General features: G+C 40.2%; 3 protein-coding genes across 4 annotated transcripts; 2 read left to right on the top strand and 1 right to left on the bottom strand.

Annotated features, from left to right (window-relative positions):
* The first annotated feature begins 1590 nt into the window (after window positions 1-1590).
* LOC108854617 (protein RST1) lies at window positions 1591-10303 on the top strand. Its single transcript, XM_018628220.2, is given in 26 exon segments — window positions 1591-2090; window positions 2177-2461; window positions 2537-2620; window positions 2702-2978; window positions 3162-3412; window positions 3620-3976; window positions 4079-4179; window positions 4534-4609; window positions 4719-4850; window positions 4949-5030; window positions 5105-5177; window positions 5311-5479; window positions 5604-5734; window positions 5822-5913; window positions 6120-6208; window positions 6284-6499; window positions 6597-6674; window positions 6757-6939; window positions 7215-8082; window positions 8085-8107; window positions 8195-8491; window positions 8580-9105; window positions 9108-9229; window positions 9354-9504; window positions 9583-9701; window positions 9804-10303. Coding segments are annotated over 26 exon segments (5526 nt in total). The 5' UTR covers window positions 1591-1706; the 3' UTR covers window positions 10164-10303.
* A 467-nt stretch (window positions 10304-10770) lies between these two features.
* On the top strand, window positions 10771-11814 carry LOC108854437 (chlorophyll a-b binding protein 2.4, chloroplastic). Its single transcript, XM_018628001.2, has 2 exons — window positions 10771-10996; window positions 11092-11814. The coding sequence occupies exons 1-2, from the start codon at window positions 10848-10850 to the stop codon at window positions 11741-11743; spliced, it is 801 nt and encodes a 266-aa protein (XP_018483503.2). The 5' UTR covers window positions 10771-10847; the 3' UTR covers window positions 11744-11814.
* Window positions 11815-12083: 269 nt separating this feature from the next.
* On the bottom strand, window positions 12084-16581 carry LOC108854436 (zinc finger CCCH domain-containing protein 41). 2 transcript variants are annotated; one of them, XM_018627999.2, is made up of 6 exons: window positions 16250-16581; window positions 15243-15994; window positions 13754-14857; window positions 13027-13347; window positions 12368-12936; window positions 12084-12211 (listed from the first exon to the last, which is right to left on the bottom strand). In XM_018627999.2, exons 2-5 carry the CDS (start codon window positions 15936-15938, stop codon window positions 12397-12399), a joined length of 2661 nt encoding a protein of 886 aa, XP_018483501.1. In that variant the 5' UTR covers window positions 15939-15994; window positions 16250-16581; the 3' UTR covers window positions 12084-12211; window positions 12368-12396. The 2 variants fall into 2 exon arrangements, with proteins under 2 accessions (XP_018483501.1, XP_018483500.1); XM_018627998.2 differs by having other exon boundaries at window positions 12084-12936.
* Window positions 16582-16829: the final 248 nt, after the last annotated feature.

Genomic DNA, 16829 nt, shown 5'->3' with positions numbered 1-16829 from the left:
TAGCAAGTGTAAGTTGATCAGCCGAGGGAACCGAAAGCGATGATGTGTCATATCCCAGGTCCAACTACCAATAGACCACATGCGCGCGAACCATAGTTTATTTTTGGGTTTTCAAGTTTTTTAGTAATAGAATTCTTGTGATTAGTAAGTTGTTTTTTTTTTTGAAAAGGTCCTTACAAGTTGTTTTGAAAAGAAAGTCTTTTTGTTGTTGAGATATGCCGAGTATCCTGATTGCTCTAAAAAAATCCTTGGTGAAAAGAAAAAGAAAGCCCAAACGACTCACATTTCAATTATGTTGTTACTTCTGCTACATTGATGTTTAACCTAGTAACACAAACTACTAATACAATCGTTGATAGTTAAAACATAAAAGGGTTAGATAGAAATATAGAACTGTACTTTAACTTCTTTTTTTTGGGTGTAATACTGTACTTTAACTTGAATTCGATAAAATGTTGTTTTTGTTATAAATAAGATGTTAAGGTGTTGTTGTGTTATTCAATAACAAAGATAAGAGGCTCTTTATATATGGAGTTTAGACAGTCTATTACAAGTCTCATAAACAATGTGGGATTCTCTTAAACATTAAGAGAAGTCGTCATCATTAAACCAAAATCAGACAATGCCCAATCAACATAAGGATGGCTGGTTTAATACAAAATCGGTTATAAACATTCTTAAACCGGATGGTTTACAACAGTTTTAGCGGATGTAGAATTTTTGTTTATTTATAAAACTGACAATAATGAAAAAAATAAAATAAACAAATATGAAATATGATTTTGCACACAAGTGTATATGGATGCATCGGTCGAAATATTAGTAAGAGCAACTGTAAACACGTTTTTTTATTTGTACATATTTTTTTCATACCAAATTTTCAAATTTGTAATAGTGATTACAATGACAACTTGTAGCAGAAATAAAAAAAAAAATCTAGACAACAGAAACTATTACGAAAATGAATTGAACTTGAAACAAAAGCAAATGAAGCCTACAATTCAGCTAAGAATGAGACAGAGTTGAACCAAAGAAACCGAACCTGATCGAGGACGAGAATTGGATACAACAAACCACCGAAAAAAGCATTTTCAAACCTTAAAACAACGGCTCATGCAGCTTCCAACAACCCAAACATATATGTTTGACACTATATGTTCATCACTAGTACAGTAGTACTAATCACATTCTGGATCTCACCAGCTTTCGAATTATGTTTTGTTCTAAGTTCACTAACGACTCTATCAACTATATCATCCTCAAACTTGGTTAGTGATCTTTCCCATTCCATGATCATGTATGCTTAGTTGCTTACCAACCAAATTCCTCACACGAATACACAATCTTAAATTTACTTTCAGGGCGGCTCTACTTTAATAGATTCCAACTGTCTTCTTAAAATTTTTTTTACACTTCACGTTATAGGCTTATAGCTGTAATTGTCTTGTTTTTAACTCAACACACGTTTTTTTTTTTTTTTTTTTTTATTGTTCAAAAAAAACACACGTTTTTTTTTCTTATCATTAAAAGTGAGGGTTTTCGTATCTACACACTTCACTTTGGTTTTGAACTCTTGATATCAGCTTATTGGGCCTAATCGAGAGGGCCCATTATCTAAAGCCGGCTGATCGAGTTCCTCTTCCCGGCGCTGAAAATCTACAGCTCCACCGCTGCCTTCTCCCTCCCTCACTGGTTCGAAACAAGCAATGGCCTCTTACGCTACGTTACTCGAGAAAACTCGAGTCCCTCAACCTTCAATACAGAGACTCGCCGTGATCTCCGTCTTCTCCAAGTTCCGATCTGCTCCACACTCGGAATCCGAGACCGGAAGAGAAGCTATCTCCTTCTGCCTCGCCTCCGAATCCATCACCGTCGTCGACCAATCCGTTCGCGAGCTATGCCGATTAGTCTCAGACTCGGCTCTGGACCTCTCCCGCGGCTTGCTCGAGCTTCAATCCGCACTCGAAGGATGCGACTCGAAACTGGTCCCAATCTTTGTGAAAGGCTTAGGGTTTTTGATTCGTATCGGTTACGAACGTAAACATGGGGATTGGAAGTTCAATTCTACTGAGAATCATCCGTTTGTCAGAGTATGTGATCCGTTATTAGAAAAATCTAGTTCGAGATTTAGCAAAGACTTTGAATGCTTTCTCCTTGTTGTTGTTGTTTGTTACAGATTCTGTCTTGCAGAGTGGAGACGCAGACGGAGCTTCTTCACCAAGTATCACTCTTCGTGATGCGTACTCGGCGATTGGGGATGGTGGGAGTATGTGAATTTCTGGAGCCGTTCGTGAGTTTTGTAATATTACGTGTCCCGTTTGCAGATTCATCCCCGTCTTTGTTTGTGAGGGAGTTGATTTCGTCAATGGCTTCAGTTTGTTGCTCGTGCCGTCACGAAGCACTGCCCGTGTTCAGATTGCTTATGCGGTGTCTTAAGTATGTCCCAGGGAAGAACTCGGAAGTAAGTATTTATGATTGACAGTTACTATGATGAATGCCTCATAGGGTCAAGTACTAAGTTTCTGAGACAATTCAGGACAATAGGAATTTCAGCTGCATTGTGAAGACTCTAGTGGATGCTTACACTGTGGTTGCGAGAGACTTGGTTGGAAGTAGATTGGTATGTGCTGATTGCGTCATGACTTCATCTTGATCTTTGTGCTTCTTTTCGGACATGTATTCATTTATTTGATGCTAGCAGGAAGTAATAGAAGTTCATGTGCTTGGTGTTCAACTGGTAGATACCGTGCTTTTGCTTTGTGCCTCTCCTCATGTACACAACACTGAGCAAGAGTCTGTGATTGAATCGTTGAGGCACTTGTTAGCTGTTCAGAAAGACCTTGGATTACCATATTCACGTGATTTATCTTTGGTGGTTCTCTCGCTGGTTTTCATGCTTGCCAAGTCCAGTGTCGAGCATGAACAACTCGCTATTTTGAAGTTGCTGCTTTTCTTGCTCAAATGGAAAAGTGAAAATGGTATATCTGTGCTCCATCCTTCTTGCTCGTTTCATTGTTCATATCGTAGTAGCTAATGTACTCCAATCTACTTGGTGTGTCCTGCTATTGTATGACTCCCTGTTTCCTTCGTATTTTGGCAAAATATTGTGATGTATGCATTTTATATTTACTGAGAGTTGTTTCTTTTCATTTGTTTTGTAGAAAACTTGGCGGTTAGAGATGCAGCCTGTTCAAGTGTGGAGCCTTTATTATTGTTCCCTATCATCGCGCTGATGTCTTCTCCTTCTAAATCAGTCAAAGGAGCAGCAAGTAAGGTTCTTTCCATCGTAGAAAATGTCTTGGTAAGAATGTCAAATGCACCAAAGATTGAGGTCCACACAAGTGAGGGAGATTCAGCGCTCAGCAGGGCGGGCTCTGTCGTATTTAGGATCATGCAGCAACTCTGGCTTCAGGTTTAATTCTTGTGGGGTAACCTGCTATTTTCTTTTGGAAATCTGTCTATATTGTTAAGTTACTTAGACCCACTCATGGGTTAAGCCCTTCGAGGGTTGGTGAGAGTAAAGCATGTTTATTTTGATTTGTGTCCATATCAAAGTGCTTCTCAATTCTGAATAGATTCAAGTTGCTCTCTGAGTCTTTGAATGTTCTTTCTCTTCCAGAATGACTATGCACATTCCACGTCCTCCTTCCTCAGAGTGACTTACATCAATGGAAGTGAATCACAGGAAACTTATCCTGGATCAGTGACTTGGAATTCACTACTTAGGGAGCATGCTAAACGGTTGTGTGATAGAAAAAAGTTATCTGCATCGTTCTGTCTTTCGCAAGAGATACCTATTCTACTCGGTGCAGTTGCTGGTGTCTTGGTGATGCATCCATCCCTAGGACCTGAGGCTATCGATTCTTTGACTGCCCTTGGTGGCATTGATCCTAAGATGAGTGTCCCACTGTTGCTAGTTGTTCTATATTACAGCAACTTGTTATCTCGAACTAATGTCCCGTGTCAGAGTCTATTGGTGAGTCTACTCTCATTCATTTTCTGTTAATTCTCAAGTACTTATATCGTATATTATATTTTTCCTTTAGTCTAGTCCTGATTGTATCGATTTGACTTGCAGTCGAAACTTCTGGGGTTGCTCCCATCACTTGCTGCGCAACAGGTGATGATTCCACTTGTAGTTCAGACGATTACACCAATGCTACACATGGATGCGAAAGGGTCAGTGCATCTTTTACTGATGATTTCGTAATTATATTCTTTTCTATCCTGTTTATAATAGAGTTGATTCTGAAAGCCTTACTTGGTGCTTGTAAAACTCAATTTTCATCTTTGCACTTTGGTATACGGGTAGCTTCTATAAATAGTTATCGTTTGTTCCTTTAGTTTTTCAGATTCTGGGATTATCATAGATAATAAAAGTTAGATTTGTAAGCCAAAAGATTATGTGATCTTTAATGCATTAGCTTGCATTTACCAATCTTGTTGAATTGGGTTACTATGCTTGACTTTTTTTTTTGCTTCGGTACTGCCATGCAAGGTAGTTTACGTGACTCTGATGATGGTTTATTTTAGTCTGTTGTATGCTACAGCCATTAGATTACTTTGCCAAACCTGGGTAGTCAATGACCGTGCCTTTTCGAGTCTGCAAGTAAGCTTTATACCACTATGCAATCTTGCTTAACATTGACTAAGTCATTTGGCGCATGCTTGTACTTTTTCTGATGTATTTGTATGGTTTTTATTATTTAAATACTTAGGAGGTATTACGTCCGAAAGGATTTAAAGACTTCATTTCAGAGAGACATATCTGCATAAGTATGGCTGCTTCCATTGAGGATGTATGCAAGAGACACCCTGATAGGGGAGTAGATTTAATCTTGTCCGTTCAGGTATAATTTCTCAAGTGATGTTTGCTAGTACTGCTTTGGGTATATACTGAAACTTTGGAGTGCATTCAAAATTTTCTACTGGATTCATACTTTGATAGGCCTGTATAGAAAGCCAAGACTTTTCAGTTAGAGCACTTGGTTTTCAGAGTCTTTCCCATCTGTGTGAAGCCGATGTCATTGGTACTCTCTTGATGCTTGCTTGCGGTTTTTAATTCCTTTGTATTTCCTGCATAACTTCTACTCTTTCCATCCAGATTTCTATACAGCATGGGGTGTCATTGAGAAACATGCTCAAAACATCAAACTAGACCCTCTCCTGGCTTGCAGGTTAGCAGCGCTCATATCCCAAATCATATACATGCACGATTGAGTGGTGCATGGATCTTGTAGAAATTGTTATTTGAGGTGTCTGAAAAATATCTGACGAATAACTAGCACTAGTTTGATAAACATGGTGCAGTGCCTGCCTTCTCCTAAAGTGGGGTGCAATGGATGCCGAAGCATATCCTGAAGATGCAGAAAAAGTTCTCAACATTTTGTGGGAAATTGGGAGCTCTATGCAGATACCTAAGGATTCTCAGTGGACAAAGGCAAGAGTCTCTGCCTTAATGGCACTTGGTCAGTACGAGGTACTATGGAGTTTATGTGTCTTTTATATCTTTCTTTTAGGTGTATTCCTGGTCATCTTGGTTTCCTTTGGTTCTGAAATCCTAAATATCTACATTTTTGTCCAATTCCGATACATATTTTTAGGTATCGTTTCTGGAAAAGCAAATTTCTGACTTCAACAAGAAATGTGCATATCTGCTCTTCTCGGAGACGGATGCAAAAATTCTGAATGCTATAGAAGACCTTTCAGTCAAGATCATGATTCACGAGCACAGGTATAGAACTTGTAGTCTACTGAATTTTACTTGTTTAGATCCTCATTAGCAGCATATTAATACTGCTTCTTCTTTTTGACCTTTCAGCGTCCGGCGTAGATATGTGAGAGAGAAGAAAGTTTCTGGTAGTAAGATTGAGAAGCTGCTGGATGTGATACCGCAGGTCATTTTCCCTGCAGGTATAGTTTATTATTGATATTCTGTTGGAATAGGTAATTAACATTTTGAGATGGGAGGGGTGCCTAGAAATTTTTACTGGTTCATATTTTTGCCTAATAACTAATTTGCTTTTTAATTGTCATTTTCTCTAGATATTTGTAATAATCAGTTATGTAAATTACTTGGTACTCCGCTTGAACTAAGTACATCACCATTTGACTCACAGGGAAAAGAATTAAGACTGGAGAACTACCTGGTGCGGCATTATTATGTTTATCTTTTAGTCCCAAAGATGTGAAGCTTGGGTCATCAAAAGTAAGGATATTTAATGTTCCGCTAGGAGATTTTCCAAATACTTCAGCGTACTGAGTTGCATGCTTCTAATCGCAGAGCTTTCGTGATATACATGGTCAATACGAGGAGGCATTTAAAGTAGTAGCCAAATCTCTCCAGCTCTCAAGAAACATTTCCCTTGCGCTTATCTCATTGCAATCGCTGAAAACTTTTATGTCGCGTTGGATGAGAGCTAATATATTGTCCATTGGTGCAATTGCTTCAGAATTATCATCTGATAAAACTTTTAAAGCTGCAAACAACATCATGAAGGTTTGTGACGATGCCTTTCTGTAACTACTTAGTTCATTTTTTTTCGTTTTTAAGTGTTCGAACTTCTATTGAGACACTGTTGTGTTGTTTCATGTAGAGTTTGGTATACATGGCTGAAGAAACTCTTCCAAGGTCTGCAGAAAACATAGCACTGGCGCTGGGTGCACTATGTGCAGTAATATTCTAAATAAACGTGCTTCCATATATGTAGTGGCCATGTGTCTCAATATAGAAGTTCAAAATCTCTTTTGTTTCAGGTTTTGCCAGCTGCTGCTCATAATATTAAAGCGACTGCATCAAAATTTCTACTGGGCTGGCTATTGGAGCATGAGCATGAACACCGTCAGTGGACTGCTGGTATATCTCTAGGATTGATTTCGTCGTCTCTGCATGTGACTGATCACAAGCAGAAATTTCAGAATATATCTGGACTTCTTGAGGTACTATCTATACCTGGTAGTTATTGCCATGTACCATATCGAATTCGGTCCATATAAAATCCTGCAAAATCAGTTATTGCGCCATTTAGGTGAAAGCCTTATAGAGCTAACTCTTCTATGAAGCGCATACTGAGTATTATATCTGAAGACTATGCATGCAAATCAATCTTGGTCTCTCGCACTCTCGACATGTTTAAAAATAAAAATTGTAGTAAACATTCAGCTAGAACACACTACTTAATTATGTATCTAATTGGCTTGAAAATCGCTCTCAGGTGTTGTGTAGCAGTAAAAGTACTCTTGTAAAAGGAGCCTGTGGGGTTGGATTAGGTTTTTCATGCCAAGATCTGCTTACACGGACTGAAGCCTCTGCGAGCTCTGATGTAGATAGTGAGTCCTACAAGAACCAAGAAGAAGGGCTCTTAGGAAGGATAGTGAGGTTGCTCTCTTCAGTTTTACATCATTTCCTGCGCACTCCGTGTGATGTCCTAGAAAGGTTGTCTGCACTATTCCCAATTGGGAAGGAAGACAACGTTGTACCTTTGACTCACCTGTTGGATGAAAATTCTGATGATTTTGATGATGATATATGGGGTATCGCTGGGCTCATCATAGGTTTGGGGATGTCAGTTGGTGCAATTTACAGAGCCGGGAAGAAAGACGCTGTTGTAAAAATTAAAAACCTTATCGTATCATGGATTCCATATGCAGATTCTCTTCAGCAAACTTCAGATTCTAATGGTAACGTATCAATGAGAGTTTTTTCAGCTGGTTCCTGCCTTGCACTCCCACTGGTGATCACTTTCTGCCAAAAAGTGGAACTGTTTGATGCACAAGAGGTGGATCATCTAATCAGTTGTTACAAGGACCTTATTTCTGAGTTGCTAATTGTTAAAACGTCTGGTGCTTTTCATAAGAGTTTATTGATGGCTTCCTGTATTGGGGCTGGAGACTTCCTGGGTTCCGTTCTGAATGAAGGTATCCACCCTGTGGAGATTGAGCCTTTAAAAGGCTTATTAGAACTATTCAAGACATGTTACTCTGGACTTTACCCACCGGTTATTCACTTTGGTGGCATGCTCGGAGTTGTTAACGTATTAGGAGCAGGTGCTGGTGATTTGGTGTTTTCCCATCCTGTACCCGAGCTCCTTCAAGTGCCGAGGAAAACGTAAGTTCTCTGGTCTATCTCTCTCAAGTCTCAAGACCCATACGATAAATGCGAATGTGCTCCTAACATCGGTTTAATTTGCTACAGAAAATCTCTTATGTATCGGGTCCCGTGCTTTCAAACTCATATTTAACTCAGCAGTTGACGCCATTTGTGCAAGAAATATTCCTTATCGCACAAAATACGAAGGATCGCCAGCAGCAACATTATGCTGCATGGGCCATCTCATTCCTCAGGAATTACTTGCGGTCCAGGGATGCGTCAAGTCAAGGCAGTGAAATCCAATCTAGCGATTCTCACCGTACTTCTATTACTCACAATGTTCCGGAGCATGCCATGGTCATGAAACTTGCTCAAGGCCTGACAAATCCAAGTTTGCCTTTGGTATGTCTGCTTAAAATACTTCTGTAGTTCTAACCTTGTATATTCTCAATCTGTTCTCATATTTATTTTAATCTTTGTTGCAATATAGGCGGGTAGCACTCTGAACATTGGCGCACTTGCAAGTGCTTTGCGGTGTTTGTCTCATGCTCCGAGATTACCAAACTTGGATTGGGGAGCAACAATAAGGCGATTAATGAGACAAGAGACTCAGCCTGATGTATCGCAATCAGGAGATCTTCTCAAGGAAACAAGTCTCAGGGAAGAGTGCTTGAAATTTTCATTAGCCCACGCAAGCGAATTTGATGAGCTCCTAACTTTTCTGGACGAGCTGTCTGAGTTATCTAGATTCAAGGCACTAGAGCAAAGTCTCCAGTCATGCCTGCTCTGTCATCTCGGAGATTTAATGAGAATGTTCTCAGGTTCGAGAATGGATAAATTGTTTGAAGATATCTCTTGCTTCGTAACCTCGCTATCTTCAGACCAAGTATATAGCTGTGATCAGAAAAGCTCATTGAGGATCTCTTGTTGGAAGGGTCTGAGCCAGTGTCTCGAAGGAACTTCCTTTGAATCTTCAGAATACATCACAAAGATTGAAAACTGCATAGAGTTGCTTTTCGGGTATTACCAGTAGCAACACAATCTCCGAAAGTAGATCAGATGGGTTCGGTGAAAGAGTGGTCAGAGGCAGTTAGATGTTTGCAGCAATCGCATCGGGAGTGGTTATACAAATTTCTACAGGTATATATATATATATATATATATATATATATATATATATATATATATATATGTAATATCTGCAACAAGCATCGGCATGTAAAGTGTACCATCACCGTTTAACTGAGATTTATCTCGCATGCAGGTTTCAAGTCTTGAAACTGGAAACGGAAAGACTGACTTACAAGGTAATCTAAAGAAGATCCAAGCAAAAGCCAAGCTAGCAAGACTTGGCTCAATTCCGTTTTCCGAGTTAGGAAAATTGAAGGCTATTATATTAAATTGTGAAGAGTCAGGTTAGTTAATATCCTCATTTCCTATACGCGAGCTAAGAAGATAGATACGATCATTCAAACTTTCCATCTTTGTTTTAGATATCTGGGATGTGCACGTTGAGGTAGTAGCGGCTCTGCATCAAGCCGAAGGAGGAATCAAAAGACAGTGGCTCATTGATGCTGTTGAGATCAGCTGCGTTTCTAGCTATCCATCCAATGTAAGACTCACTTCTGTGCTTAGATCTCTTCCATCGAAAGAGATTATTTTATTTTTATTTTATGTTGAAAATTGTGTTTCCTCTTTTTTTTTTTTTTTGCAGGCTATTCTTTTTGTTGGCCTCCTCTCTAGTATCTGCTGCGAATACATGGCGTTTCTCACTTTAGACCGGTCCACAGTTTTGAGGGACATGTCAGTTACAGTAACTTCACTCCTGTCTGATCCCAACTGGGAAGCTGTCGCAGAGCCTTTCATCTCGTTTCTATGGACATCGTTGGAACGTGTTTACAGTTTTGCCACTGACTCAGACGCTAATGCAAAGCTAACGTCGCAGCAAATTGAGCGAAGCGAAAGAGACCATGCACCAATGCTTGTGAAGGTGATGCATCACATTTGTGTAGCCTTCAGAGACCATTTGCCTCTTGAGAAACAGCTTAGACTTGCTGTTATGGTCATTCCTTGATTCCTTTTATGATGTTTTTGATTTTCTGTATATAGGAGACTCTCATTTCCTGGTATGAGTTATGCATGTCCCCCTGTTGTATTTTATATATATCATGGTGAATATTTATGGCTTTATAAAGACTACTATTTCGTTCTAAAGTTGCATTGTGTTTGTGATTTCTCATTCAGAGGAACGACCAGGATTTGCAATGTTTTGAGGTATCAACAATTTTTATTTTCTACTTTCTTCAAAATTATTAACAATTATGTTTTGGTAGCTTGTATAAAATGTATCTGCACTCGTAACAGCTGTGGTGGAAATCATAATTTATAATTTGTTATTAATAATGATATAAAATATGATATTTCTATCAATCAAAAATATTAAAACGGTTGTTATCATCTCTATCCAAAGCATAGCCAATCGGCAATGAGATGAAGAACACTATCCTCTTGACGGAAGATCTTCCACTGCCACATGGCATAACCATAGCCTCCAGCAATCTCCTTCACAATGTGAACATAGTGTGTCGGAAATCTAAAACCAACCAATCAAAACTCTGCTGACATGTCCATCAGATAATCTTCCTCACACTAAACACCTTCGTAACTCTATTATAAAATCGAACACACATAACAAGAACACCAACAACATCTCTTCTCTCTTTGTTTTTCTGTTTGGAGTTAAGATAACAAAAAAAGAATGGCTACATCAGCAATCCAGCACTCCTCTTTCGCCGGTCAAACGGCTTTGAAGCCCTCCAACGATCTCCTCCGCAAAGTAGGAGCTTCCAACGGTGGTGGACGCGTCGTCATGCGCCGTACCGTCAAGTCTACTCCTCAGAGCATCTGGTTCTTACTCCAATCTTTTTTTGCTTCCACAATTTTGATTTAACTTATCACCAAAAACATCTAATATTTTAACACTACAAACCATATTGTAACAGGTACGGACCAGACCGTCCCAAGTACTTAGGACCATTCTCGGAGAACACACCATCATACCTAACCGGTGAGTACCCCGGAGACTACGGTTGGGACACCGCTGGTCTCTCCGCTGACCCAGAAACCTTTGCAAAGAACCGTGAGCTCGAAGTAATCCACAGCAGATGGGCAATGTTAGGAGCTCTAGGCTGCACATTCCCAGAGATTCTCTCCAAAAACGGTGTCAAGTTCGGTGAAGCCGTGTGGTTCAAGGCAGGCTCTCAGATCTTCTCAGAAGGAGGGCTTGATTACCTCGGGAACCCTAACTTGATCCATGCGCAAAGCATTTTAGCTATCTGGGCTTCTCAAGTTGTGCTTATGGGCTTAATCGAAGGGTACAGAATCGGAGGTGGACCTCTTGGTGAAGGTCTTGACCCGCTTTACCCGGGTGGGGCGTTTGACCCATTGAACTTAGCCGAGGACCCCGAGGCATTTTCAGAATTGAAAGTGAAGGAGCTCAAGAACGGTCGTCTTGCAATGTTCTCAATGTTTGGATTCTTTGTGCAAGCTATTGTTACTGGTAAAGGTCCAATAGAGAATCTGTTCGATCATGTTGCGGACCCTGTGGCTAACAATGCTTGGGCTTACGCCACCAACTTTGTTCCCGGAAAATAGAATTGGATCGAATAAATATATGTAATTTCTTTGCTTGGTGAAATAAATTCTCAAGTCTTCTGTTTGTGTCATTAAGCAAGAATTATGTTCACTGCTCAGACATTAGAATCGTGTTACTATCCAAATTAATCGAGTTTCAATCTCATTGTTCTACAAATTGGTCTTTAAATGCTAGAACTAACAAATAGTATAGCTCCATGATTCTTACCGTAGCAAAACAATAATAAAATAAATCTACACAACATAACATTGCGTAATCTCCCAGAATGCGTGTCGTTTGTAGATTCCATACTATTTTTCGTCTCTGGCTGAAGCAAGTGTGCAAGTCCAACTATGCATATACAACAGTAACTTGAAAATGTTATAGAAACTAATAACTGAAAACCAAAGACCCAACCATTGTTCTTGGAAGGCCAAATGTAACAATACACTTGTTTCTTGTCTTCTCTTTTCTCTCTTTTTCACATTCTACTATCCAAAAAAGGGGAAAAAAACTTTTAGATATATTTTGCTACCAACAAATATTAACGCCTCACGAATTGGCTAAAAAGCCTAAAACGGTGAAAAGATCACTAATGCCAGATTCAAACAAATAAAGATTTATGTTTCTCAGACAAGATTTACCTCACTGACTTGAATCTTCTTCACCCAACTTAACCATTTATCTGTTTTTCATCAGCTTCGGACACTGCAACCGCTTCAGAAGCTCCTTCGACAGACTCGCTGTTACTTTTATTGTTGCCGTTATCGCTTTCTTTGGTCTCCCGTTCATCCAACGTCTTGTCGTCTCCAGAGACATTTGTGTTCCCTGGTTCTTCTGTAGACGAGGCTTTGACTTGTTCATCTTTTGGTTTTGGGTCATTAGAGACGGAAGCAGTGCACTTGTTTTTGCTGCTAAGGTGGTCACCAGTAACAGAGAGATGATTGTTGTTGTTGTTGCTGCTACTATTATTCTCTCTGTTGCTTTGACGTGTTACCCACTTGAGCTGCAACGTGTGTTCTTGCCAGCATTTTGCGTTAGCAAACGCTTTCTCGGCTGCGCTGCGTTTCACAAATGTGATACAAGCTGCACGGTTACGGTTTTCTTTATCTGTTTCATCCTGATCCTTGCCACCATCAGTCGATGCATCCTCTTCGAGTTCCACTTTTGAGACTTCGCCATAAGATGAAAAATGTTCCTTTAGGACAGCAACCTGGAATTAAAAACAATAGTTCAAACCATCGGTACGTGATAAGACCGTTCTGACATTCACATAGTAGAGCAAAGAAAAGGGGTAACATACATCAGCTAACCCGGTTGGCAAAGGAGGAACAACTTTGATGGTAGTCGGGCGGTTGTCCAACTTATACCTATTCACCATAGGAGTGTTCAAACTTGTGGTGAACGGATAAGGTCTTTGTTTTAAGTGTTTTTTGGGATCGGGAGATGGCGTTTCAGTGCTTATTTTAGCAGAATAAAGTGGTTTCTGGATAGGCACTTTCTTCTTATCTGTGGATGACACTGTTTTTGGTGACGAGGTTGCAGCATCGGAGTTGGAGGCTGTGTCTACTTTAACGCGCTTGGCATCTGGCTCATCTGCTTCCTCGCCCTTGACAACCGTACCCTGAGAAGATTTAGAGCAAGATGATAAGGATAATGTCCGAGTAGCTCATTTCAACTCCATCAATACGTAAGACAGTGTCGACAATTATGTTTCTAGTGTATTAATTTATTAGCTGAAACATCCCAAAGTAAATAATAATAAAGATATCATGACAAACGTATGTCTACGCATATATCTCTGTGTGAGACAAACCCAGTTTGAGATTATTATGAGAACTCAGGTCTGCACTTGTCTAGCATTTTACACTTCCTCAATTTCCAAAAGAAACCATTAAGATTCAAATCCTCAGAACTCACACCTCTACTTACGTTTAACTTCCTAGTGACTGTTAAATTATAGTTTCCTTCAAAACGGTATCAACGGGATTAAAAACAAAATTTAAAGGGATTTCGTTACTTGTACTTACTTTTTCAAGTTTCGCCAACTTTTTGCGGAACTCCTCACGCTTTTGCTCCAGCATTTCCTGCTTTTTCCGAAGTGTCTCCTTCAACCGCTCAAGATCGTCTGCTTTTCTCTGCTGAAGCGGCGTGACCTTGGGACCACTTGTGACCCCCACAGGCTTAGGCTGTTCAGATGATGATGGAGCTCCACCGGCGCGGAAGGCAGGACCCTTTGCAGTAGAAGTTACATGGTTGCTTTTCGATGCTGCAGCAATAGCAAGTTGGTTCTGCCTTCCGGAAGCAGCCATAACGCGACCATTCACAGAAGCACCGTTGCCAGTGGAGAGGCCATTATCAGGAATACTATCTCTATTTGCCCACCAAAGTTTGATAAAGCGGTTACCCATCACAGCATCGGGTGCCCTGAGAGCAGATTCAGCCTCTTCGCGTTTTGAGAACTGAACAAATGCCCGTTCAGTGTTAATTGGGATGCGAATGTCAATAACTTTCCCAAATTTCTGAAAATGGGCAAGAATGAGGTCCTTTCTGTTGATCTCGTGGGGAACACCATTGACAAATAGAGTCCGCATTGCCTTTTGCATTGGTTTTCTTGTATTGTTCATCGCATCACTTGAAGCATTTGATGAACCAACAACTTTTGTGACACTTTCACCAACGTGGTTTTGTTTACCATGGCGTGATGAATTAACTGAAGCCTCTTTCAGTTGATCTTCAAAACCGTGCGTTCTTCCCCATACCGGTTGACTTTTGCTTCTTGAGTCTCTAATACCACCCGCATTTTCAGGGCCATCTTGGTTATTGTCATCCAGAGGAGCTACATTCTCATCAATCCCATGAGAACTTAGTGCAGGCAATGCCCCTGACGTTTCACCAGCACTGTTATTCCACAAAGGTTGATCAGGATCGTAAAAATCAGTTCCACCTGCACTAGGATATGCATCACCATAACCCATACCATCAACAGCTATTCCACCCTCATTAGTCTTCCCATGAGCTCCTTTAGTATTCATGAAATTAGCAGTCCCAAACTGTGCAGGCACTGGTTTAGAAGAAGCTGCCATATGAGGTGCACCAGGGCCAGAAACGGGAAGGTTGAACTGTGATAGACTCTAAGCAAATGGGAAATAAAGGAAAACTAGTCAGTTAAGTATACACAAGAGCAGAACAGCGTAATAAAATGGTAGTAGTAATAAAATTATCATGCAAGTATTTGCTATATAGAAACCAAGATAATATTCATGTAAAAGATCAGAAAGAAGAATGGATGTAGCTGAGATCCATGCCAGGTAAAGCTAACACTGAAAGCATTAAAGAGTTTAAAGTACTGCTGAAAGTGGTCATACTACTAGAATTCAAGAAACATAGATTGCTGAACTTAAGTATAAGATCATGCAATTAAATTTTTAATATTCAGCAGAACCTATAGTTGTTACTGTGCTTTTCCCAGATAAAAATCCAGGGACAAGAAAAAAAATTTAATTCAAGAAAACAAACCTGAACATCGTCAACAACAATACGATTAATTCCATGCTCCATGGGACACATATCCCCTCTAAGGCAGAAACCACGCTCCTCAAAGTCTCTGCATCGCTGCCTAGCAATACCCATGTTGAGTGAAGCATTTAACGGCGGTCTTAGAGGCCCTTGCATGTGATGGAAAGCATCCAAGCCACCATTTGGAACTCCATTAATCATTCCAAAAGCAGGCCACGGCGCGCTCTGAGCAGCTGGAACACCACCTAATCCCCTTCCTCCAAACATGTTGGGAACCATATGAGACGAGAGATCAACAGGATTAAACCTGGAATCACGCTGAGGAGCCCAAGAACCGTAGTTGCCTCTACCTCCTCTACCATGACCAGAGTCCCTCGAAAACATTGGATTCGACCTTGCTCTCTGATTATCAAACTGTACACGTTGCGCTGACGACCCTCCTCCCCCCATAGACCGCTTCTCATGTTCACCGTTTCCAGAATGTCTATAGTTTTTCCTGTAGGGCCTAGCCTGATGATCTGAAGAGCCTTGCTCCAGAGACTGAGACTGAGACCTCGTCTCTTCTTCTTTCCTACGGTGCTTATGGTTGCGATCGTCATCCTCATCCTCACTGATCTCGTGCTCCTCCTCCTCCTCAGGGTCACTCATACAATCAGATGAAGATAAAACGCGTTCCTTTGGAGAAGAAAGCTCCATCGATTCACTTGGATTAATAATGCAGAGAGCTTCTTCTCGTCTCTCATACAAAACCTCTGAATACAGTTTAGTTTCCATCAGATTATTGTGCAACAAAAGAGTTAATAATAATATACACAAAATCGAAACCCTAACGAACGATCTAAACGTGTGCAAATCAGAGCTCAAGCAACAACTACTTACGCATCATCTTCCACAAAGTGATTATTTGAACAAATAATCAAGCTAACGGCAAGCAGCGTAAAATTAGGGTTTAAACGAACCTAGAGAGCTTCCGAAACTAAGATTGCAAAAGGGAAAACAAATCTTACAGGTTGTCTCGAGATGACTGCAACGTTGCTCTTCTTCACAATCAAAAAAAAAGGAAAAAGAAAAATAAAACGGATTCAGCTCCGATGACCTAAATCAAAAGCAATGGATGGACATCGTGGAGGAGGGATCGTCAGCGAAGACTAAATCCGCGGCGGAGATTACTTTCCGATTACAAGGAGAAACCTCAGACACGCGTCCTCCGATAGAGACTGGCTCTTCGTCGTTAGGGTTTGAAGAGCAGCTGCTGCTGCTGAGAGAGAGGATTTTTCTTTTCTCTATTATCAAAATAAAAATTGCAAAAAGTATACAAAGGCGAGGGGAGGAAGACAGAAGCTAGGCCGGAAATTTGGATTTGATACCCCTTTTGAGTTCTTCATATTTACATAACGGTTCAATATTTCTGTTTATTTCTGTTTGCCTACCCGAATATTCCTATGACAAAAAAAAATAGTAGTTGCAGTTATATTTTTGCTATCTTAACCCAAAAAATCTTGCATCAAATTCTGCAAGCAGTAAGAAGTCAAATTTTTGTATGTTTCCTTAACTAGCAAGATGAATTGTTCATTTTTTTTTTGTCTG

This window comes from Raphanus sativus, chromosome 4 (assembly GCF_000801105.2).
Source record: "Raphanus sativus cultivar WK10039 chromosome 4, ASM80110v3, whole genome shotgun sequence".
Lineage (NCBI taxonomy): Eukaryota > Viridiplantae > Streptophyta > Magnoliopsida > Brassicales > Brassicaceae > Raphanus > Raphanus sativus.
This window is presented reverse-complemented; position numbering and strand designations above follow the sequence as displayed.